This window comes from Sapajus apella, unplaced genomic scaffold (assembly GCF_009761245.1).
Source record: "Sapajus apella isolate SASKATOON/1434 unplaced genomic scaffold, GSC_monkey_1.0 scaffold11, whole genome shotgun sequence".
NCBI classification, from domain to species: domain Eukaryota; kingdom Metazoa; phylum Chordata; class Mammalia; order Primates; family Cebidae; genus Sapajus; species Sapajus apella.
The window spans coordinates 10,298,474-10,307,457 of record NW_022436951.1 but is presented as its reverse complement, the minus strand read 5'-3'; the positions used below and the strand labels follow the sequence as shown (position 1 = coordinate 10,307,457).

The 8,984-nt window shown below is 44.2% G+C and overlaps 1 protein-coding gene across 9 annotated transcripts in view; it reads left to right on the top strand.

Annotated features, from left to right (window-relative positions):
* Positions 1 to 8,984, top strand: part of PDZD2 (PDZ domain containing 2) — a 466,872-nt gene that overhangs the window by 387,786 nt on the left and 70,102 nt on the right. For all 9 annotated transcript variants that reach the window (XM_032279027.1, XM_032279030.1, XM_032279029.1 and 6 more), the window contains one exon: positions 7,391 to 7,502. In XM_032279027.1, the coding sequence (XP_032134918.1) occupies positions 7,391 to 7,502 (112 nt within the window). The remainder of the gene's footprint in view (positions 1 to 7,390; positions 7,503 to 8,984) is intronic.

Sequence of the window (8,984 nt, the reverse complement as noted above, 5' to 3'; positions counted from 1 at the left end):
AAATATTTCTACTGTTTCTTTGCTTTGTGACTCAGACCTTTTTTTTTTTTTTTTTCAACATACTAATCTAGATTATATCATACAAGGTCCATCACTGAAAGAGATGAAATCAGTCAATGACTCTTCTGTTTCGTGAATTATCCATTGTTCAAATGCATCCTGACCCCCACCGCCTCTGTGTTAGCTCATTCCACCTAGGAAATGTTCTCTCAGACCAGCATTAAGTTCTGGCTGATTCTCCTCTTGCCTGGCTCTGCCCCCTTGGTATTTCTCCTGTTTATTCCCTTTAGAGTCTTCACTTCATGCATTTCCCAGGCCATTTTCATCCGAGCAGAGATCGATAACTATGTCCCTAGAGAATTTACTGAGGATTTTTTCATTCTTCTTGGTCTTCCTTGCTGTTTGCCTTTAAATCTGTCCACACTTGCCGATCTCTCTTGGGAGACCTGTCCCAAATCTTCCTTCTAAAGCTCCCTCTGTAGTCTTAAAATCATTTCTTTCGTGCTTTCTGGGTGTGGATCCCACTCTCTTCCCAGTGGTTTTGACTCTCGGGTAGATTTCGTCAGGTCCCCGTCACCCCCTCATTTAGGAATAACGTAGCATCTCCCTACTTTTGTGACCCCCTCTTGTGACTGATCTCTATGATAGGAACTGTCAAGGGTCTTTTCCATACGTCGCTGTGCTCTGGGACTTCACAATCCCAGTTTCCCATCACACTGTGGAGTGTGTTGTCTGAAATCTCCTCTTTTAAGGAAGTTTCCCCTTTTCTCTAGTCATTATGTATTTCTTTACTTTCTCTTTTCTACTGCTCCTACTCTGATCAGAGAACCAGAGCATGTTTTCAAATCTTCCATGTTCTGGTGCACAAACCTGATTTCTGAAAACTGAGCATTTCGGGCACATATATTTAAAAGTGACTTCTTAGCTGTTAGTTTTGCAGTAATTTTATTGAAGAGCTTTTTTTCCCCATCTTCAAAGAAGATGGCATATGTCTTTGGATTTCCATTGGTTTTGCTTTATTCTTTAAGAAATCTGCTACCTTTCCATAGGTATGAAGTTGAAATGTGCATCTCTGCAGTCTAGAACTACAGTCTGTGTAATCAAATCTGGAGTCATCCGGAGACCTGGGGAGAAGGGAAACTTGGGCCTTTTTTTTTTTTTTTTTTTTTTCCCGAGAAAGTCTTGCTCTGTTGCCCGGACTGGAGTGCAGCAGTGCAATCTTGGTTCACTGCAACCTCCATCTCCCCAGTTCAAGCAATTCCCCTGCCTCAGCCTCCACGGTAGCTGGGATTACAGGCATATGCCACTATGCCCAGCTAATTTTTTTGTATTTTTACTAGAGATGGGGTTTCACCATGTTGGCCAGACTGGTCTCGAACTCCTGACCTCAGGCAGTCCACCCGCCTTGGCCTCCGAAAGTGGTAGGATTACAGGCATGAGCCACCACACCCAGCTCAACTAAACCTTACCTATATCCTTTTTTTTTTTTTGAGACAGAGTCTTGTTCTGTCACCAGGCTGGAGTGCAGTGGCGTGATCTTGGCTCATTGCAACCTCTTCCTCCTGGGTTCAGGTGATTTTCCCTCCTGGGTCCAAGTGATTCACCTGCCTCAGCCTCCTGAGCAGCTGGGACCACAGGTGTGCTCCACCACACCCAGTTAATTTTTAGATTTTTAGTAGAGACGGGATTTCACCATGTTGGCCAGGATGGTCTCAATCTCTTGACCTTGCGATCTGCCCACCACAGCCCCCCAAAGTACTGGGATTACAGATATGAGCCAACATGTCCAGCTAAACTTACCTATATTCTTATGATACACATTAAGTACTTACTCTACAGTGAATTTCTTTTTAATCCTTATGATAACCCTATAAGACAATTGCAAGGATATTTTAACCATTTAAACATAAACATGACTGTTCCTATTTCACATAATGAAAAAACTGCCTTGGATATCAGTGATCAGTGTGTTACAGGAACAATCCATGCTGCTGCCCATGGAGCATGTAAATTGCATTATACTCTGCATACGTCTCCTGTGCTTGGAGTTTATACATGGAGTGAAACAAGTTTCCATAAGCTACTGATGAAAATATGTAAACTCTGACTAGGGAGCAACATGATGACAGTTTCCCTTATTTGTTGACTGGTGGGCTACTCAGGTGCAGCTGAGAAGCTTTCATTTTCCCTTCATTTCTGTAGTAAACGTAGGGAGAGCAGGAAGAACTGGGAAGTCGCAGCTCAGCCCCAAGTCTCCACTGGAGGTTGGTTCTATTGGCCCAGTGCAGTGGTGGATTCCAGAGGCCCAGGCCCCGTTCCACTTCCACGAGCTTGGTCTTTGTGTTCTTTATTAGCTTTCCTGTTGAGTCTGATGCACCTCAGAGTTTCCCTAGACATTCTTAGCCCCTGAGAATCTGCCTCGGAATCAGACCTGTATATACCAGTGGCCACATCAATCACTTTCACTCTCTTGGCTGTTTCTCGGGTCACTGCTTCCGCCTTCATGCCCACTTCCAGAGGTCTTCTTTTGGCAGCCTTTGAGATTTAGGGGAGTTATCTGTGTGAATGTTCAGCCTTCTCCAATCCACACTTAGGATTCAGCTTGAGATTCTCAAGTCAGATCCATTGCCACATGGTCGTCAGCTTACTGGTTTCCAGAATTTGTTGCTGTTGTCTTCTATTATTTTCTTTCCTTTTTTTTTTTTTTTTTTTTTTTGAGATGGAGTCTTGCTCTATCACCAGGCTGGTGTGCAGTGGCACGATCTCAGCTTACTGCAGCCTCCGCCTCCTGAGTTCAAGTGATTCTCCTGCCTCAACCTCCTGGGTAGCTGGGACTGTAGGTGCCTACCACCACACCCCGCTAATTTTTTTGTATTTTTAGTAGAAACGGGGTTTCACCATGTTGGCCAGGATGGCCCTGATCCCCTGACCTCATGATCTGCCCACCTTGGCCTCCCAAAGTGCTAGGATTACAGGCTTGAGCCACTACGCCTGGCTGTCTTCTGTTTTCTGTATCCTTGTGAATTGTCTCTGCCTTTTCCTAAAAACATATTTTCCATCGTGCTAGTGTGGCCTCAAGAGGGAAATCAGGAGAAATCTGCCACCTTTAGTCAGAAAGCTATGTTATTTAATTCCCAAATGCAGGCCCATTTTTCATGAGGACATGCCTAAATTGCAGTAAAATGGTCTAATCAGGATTTGTGCCCACGTAGCTGACTGGATTCTCAACTACTCTGCCCCACCACGTCTGTACAAAATCAGATGCTGAAGATGCTTCCTCACTGAGTGAGCACTGTGTATGTTACAGGTGTGGAAAATGATGCAGACAGGAAGGCTCTACCGTAGAAACTGGCAAATCCTCTTAGACTCCATTAATATAATGGCCTTGTTTTGTACTACACTTGATCTTCGCCAAAAGGCCAAGAAGCAATAATGGCATTGTTTTGTAACACATGAATTAGAAACTGCTCATGAATAATAGATTTTATCAACTGTTTCGCTGAATTGAAGGCCTTCCAGGAGAACGTTTTGCAAGTTTCATTTCAGAACAACTAAAATGACATCATTTCCAGAACAGTTTGCTCTGTGCATCAGGGGAAAAAAACCACACACAGAAAAGGAACTCTAAGTCTTAGAGTGCGGACATTTTCAGACAATAGTCAAAGTGTAATCAAAATTGCATTTTATGTTGCTGCTTCCTGCATAATCTGGAATGAATGTGTCTAAGCAACCCACTTCTTGTTCATTGAGATAGGAGTCATCTAATATCACAACGAACTCAGGAGAAACCAGTTTTTTTGTTACAAGAGGCAACAGTTCCATTTAAATTCATTACCCACTGCTAACCCTTTCAGTGGGTTCTGAAATAAGGTGTCAGTCTTCCTTTTTATTTATTTATTTATTTTTTAAGACAGAGTCTTGCTCTTTCACCCTGGCTGGAATTCAGTGACAGGATCTCGGCTCACTGCAACCTCCACCTCCCAGGTTCAAGTGATTATCCTCCCTTAGCCTCCCAAGTAGCTGGGACCCCAGGCACCCACCATCACACCCAGCTAATTTTTTATTTTTGGTAGAGAGGGGATTTCACCATGTTGGCCAGGCTGTTCTCAAGCTCGTGACCTTAAGAGATCTGCCTTCTTCGGCCTCCCAAAGGGCTAGGATTACAAGTGTGACCTACCACTCCTGGCCCACATATACCATCTTTAGCATAAGATTTCTTTGGCGTAAAAAAACCTTACTGGCAGCTAGATGTGGTGGCTCAGACCTGTACTCCCAGCACTTTGGGAGGCCAAGGCAGGTGGATCACTTGAGGTCAGGAGTTCAAGACCAGCCTGGTCAACGTGGTGAAACCCTGTCTCTACTAAAATTACGGAAATTAGCTGGGCATGATGTAGGGTGCCTGTAATCTCACCTACTTGGGAGGTAGAGGCAGGAGAATCACATGAACCCAGAAGAAGGAGGTTGCAGTGAGCTGAGATCACACCATTTTTTGTATTTTTAGTAGAGACAAGGTTTCACCATGTTGGCCAGGCTGATCTTGAACTCCGGGCCTCGAGTGATCCGCTCTCTTCTGCTGCTCAAAGTACTGAGATTACAGGCGAGAGCCGCCACGCCCAGCCAGAACCAGGAATTTAACTCACTCTCTGGTGATTGCTGTTCACAGTCTGGAGACAGATTCTGTTTATGAAGTTTTTAAGCCAAGCAAAGGGGAAGCTCTAAGGCTTTTCTCTGGATTCTTCTGTTTGTACATGGCTGAGAGCTCAGGCATGTCTCAAGGATGGCTCTTTCTTCACTGTGTATGCATCAATGTCAGCATTTGGGGTTGTGAAAGACTTCCCTCCAGGGAATCTCTAAAATCTCCCTCAAGATTCTGTTCCTGCCTTTCCTTCATATTTTAAGCCTGGACACCTACCAGCTCCTGATAAGGTGGTATGAATGCAACAAATTTATTAACTTTGTTTTATATGTCTGAGTTAATTTTTCTCAATGCTCCTTCCTCAACGTTGCCTACATTGCCGTGTTCTCAGACCTTTTAATTCTTCTAACTCAGAAAGATACTTGAACTTGAGGAGGAAGAGGGAATCTTCCAAACTTTGCATACTGTATACAGAATGTGTATATAAACAATTACTTCTTAAAATAGATTACCTGTGGAATTACTCTACTTACTTTAAACCTTTTTATATATTTAATTTTTTTTTGAGACAGAGTCACGCTCTGTCGCCCAGGATGGAGTGCAGTGGCGTGATCTCAGCTCACTGCAACTTCCGCCTCCCAGGTTCAAGTGATTCTCTGGCGTTAGCCTCCTGAGTAGCTGGGATTACCTGTGTGTGCTACCACGCCTGCCTAATTTTTGATTTTTAGTGAAGATGGGGTTTCACTGTGTTGGCTAGGCCAGTCTTGAACTCCTGACCACAGGTGAATATTTTTTAAAGAGAAAAAAAGGGTCTTGCTACATTGTCCAGGCTCCTAAGCTCAGGTGATCCTTCTGCTTCAGCCTCCTGAATATCTGGGACTACAGGTACCTGCCACTGTACCCAGCTATGTACTGAATTTAATATACAATATGTAATTTTCATTACCTGTTAATTTGAGGGTGAGGAGTGGCACTATAATTGCACCACCTTTTGATAACTGGTAAAAGAAAATGCAAATCAAGAATCTTTTGAATACATACAAAAAGCACTTTAAGTAGGACCAGGTTGATTTCTTCCAACCCTAGTTGGGAGGAAGAAGTTAAACTCTTGCCTGAGTTTAACTTCATGGTCATGAACTCCAGACAACTGTCAGACTGACTGGCATCTTTAAGAGAAGCCAAAAATCTTTTTATCATCAACTTTTCTTTACTTGATATCTTAAATGTCTTTTTTTTTTTTTTTTTTTTTTTTTTTTTTTTTTTTTTTTTTGAGTTGGAGTATTGCTCTGTCACCAGGCTGGAGTGCAGCGGCTCGATCTCAGCTCACTACAGTCTCCACCTCCTGGGTTCAAGTGATTCCTTTGCCTCAGCCTCCCTAGTAGCTGGGACTACAGGCATGTACCACCACACCTGGCTGATTCTTTTTTCTTTTTTTTGTATTTAGTAGAGACAGGGTTTCACCATGTTGGCCAGGATGGTCTTGATCTCCTGACCTCATGATCCACCTGCCTGGGCCTCCCAAAGTGCTGGGATTACAGGCGTAAGCCACCACACCCAGGCCCTCTTATATGTCTTTTTAAGCATGTGTATCTTCCTCAGTGAGAATATTACCTATTTTAATTTAAGACATTTTTTCCTCTGTAACCTCAAAGGAAAATAAAATTTCAAATGGGAAGGTTTATTGTTGATGTATCTCAAAAGTCTTGTACATGAAAATTTACCCTCCAATTTTTCCTTCTTTTTGTTTTTTTTTTTGAGATGGAAATTTCTTTCTGTCACCCAGGTTGGAGTGCAGTGGCACAGTCTCGGCTCACTGCAACCTCCACCTCCTGGGTTCAAGTGATTCTCCTGCCGCAGTCTCCCGAGTAGCTGGGACTACAGGCGTGAGCCACCATGCCCAGCTAATTATTGTATTTTTAGTAGAGACAGGATTTCATCATGTTAACCAGGATGATCTCGATCTCCTGACCTCATGATCCACCTGCTTCAGCCTCCCAAAGTGCTGGGATTTATAGGCATGAGCCCTTGTGCCTGGCTACCCCCCAGTTTTTTTTATAAATACTCCTAAGTGCATGAGTCTCTTTTTCTTCTCTAATAAATAGGAGTTTTGTTTTGTCTACAGCATGTTTGGTTTCTGTAGGATAGAGGACCCAGTGAGCCTTGGGATCAGACTTCTTGTATCACCTCCTGGGGTCACACAACTTCCAGATATGTGGGCTGACCTCATGTTAATGCCTCCAGGGAGCCTGGGCTATGCTTGATTCTAGGAGGCGTCTGATCAATACCCAGGAGTGTAGCACACAGAACATTCAGTTTATTTTATTTTGGAAACCTTAGAATTGGGTTTGAATTTCTGGTTTAATATTTATTGTAGCTTGCATTGTGGGAAGAGCACTGGCCCACACACAGGTCAAGAGACCTGGGCTCATGCTGTAGCTTTGTAGTTGACCACTGGGAGGCCACCTGGGTAACTCTGACCAACACATGTCCTCAAATGTAGAGTGGAAGACGAAGTGGCCCTGGGGGCCCTGGTTCCATGCTGGGCGGTGAGACAGTGCTGAGGAGGAATTGGCCAAGGCAAGGCATTCTGAATGCAGCATATCAGAAGGGCTGTGCTTTGATCCCGTGATGCTTCTTCTCACATAACACCTGTATTGCCGCTCCTTGAACCTTGAGATAATGTTGTGGAGGGGGACAGCATAAGTCCTCACAGGGCTGGCCTCTCCCATCTGCTTTGTGCTTTCTGCATTTCAGATGCCTGGGACAGATGAGCCCCAAGATGTGTGCGGTGCTGAGGAATCCAAGGGGAACTTGGACAGTCCCAAACAGGGCAGCAATAAAATCAAGCTCAAGAGTCGCCTTTCAGGTAGGTGGACCCTCTACCTGATGCAGCCTGCATAAGATGAGCTTCAGCCTCAGGAGCGGGGAGATGAAGCCATTGCTGGAATGAGCTCTTGTCTTCCTTAAATCCTCAAAATCGTTTTTTCCTTAGATGGTACATGCCCCAGGCATAACAACTGCATTCAGCCTGGATGCCTGTGTGAATTTTTTTCTTTTTTTTTTGAGTCATAACGAAGTGAATGTCAACATTTCTGTGTGCCTGTGTCCTGAAACTTAAATGTCTTATGTTTGGTTCATTTACTTCGATAAGATTTCAGATGATCCTTTTAATGTGGCGTTAGTATCGGATCTGCATTTCAACTAAGCAGGAAAAAGACAGGATGGAGTTGCAGCTTTTGGAGCAAATAGACTTATATCTTCTGGGCATTTCCTTACAGCAGATGGCCTGGACCCAGAGAGAGAAAGTCAGCATTAAAAGCAGTGGCTCTGTGCAGGAGGCACCTTAGAACTTACGTGGGTCATTATGAAAGGTACTTTTTAGGCACAGTCGCTTGATGGGTCTTTTTCTCCATTAAAAAATAAAATAATTTTTTTTTTTTTTTTTGAGATGGAGTCTTGCTCTTTCGCCCAGGCTGGAGTGCAGTGGCATAAGCTCGGCTCACTGCAACCTCTGCCTCCCGGGTTCAAGAGATTCTCCTGCCTCAGCCTCCCAGAGTAGCTGGGACTACAGGCGTATGCCACCATGCCCAGCTAGTGTGTGTGTGTGTGTGTGTGTATTTTAAGTAGAAATGGGGTTTTACCATGTTAGCCAGGCTAGTCTCAAACTCCTGACCTGAGGCAATCTGCCTGCCTCGGCCTCCCAAAGTGCTGGGATTACAGGCATGAGCCACCGTGCCCAGCCTAAAAGTTGTATTTTATGGCTGTGTTGGTATAAAGGTGCAGCTGGATTTATTAATGTCTATTCATTACTATTATCTTCTCTTTTTTTCTACTTATTTAAAAGATGTTAAAATGGAAACATTTTTGTGGGTCCCGGAAGGTGGCATGGGCCCTCAGCACTGTGCCTACTGGCTTAGTGGGAGTATAAGCCCTCAGTCCCTACAACAGTCATCTGGTATGGCCAGAAAAGCAAGTCTTGAAGCCTGGCAGAGCTAGATTTAGCCCTCAGCTTCTGAGTTACCTTGTACCTTTGGGCTAGTGATTTCACCTCCCTTAACTTCCACTCCCCCACCTGAAAAAAGAGAACACCCTGACTTTGAAGGGTTGAGCAGATTTTGTAGAAAAGCATGTGAAAGCATTTAGCACAACATGTAGTACGTTAACTGTCAAAAAACATTCGCTTCCCCTTCCTGCCACCCAGATTGGTGGAGAGCGCATGCCCGCACTGCCCCGAGTTTATTCTCAGAGAAGATGGCAGGTATAAGATGGTGAAATACATCTTTTTCAAAAAACATCTGGCCGGGGGCAGTGGCTCACACCTATAATCCCAGCACTTTGGGAGGCCGAG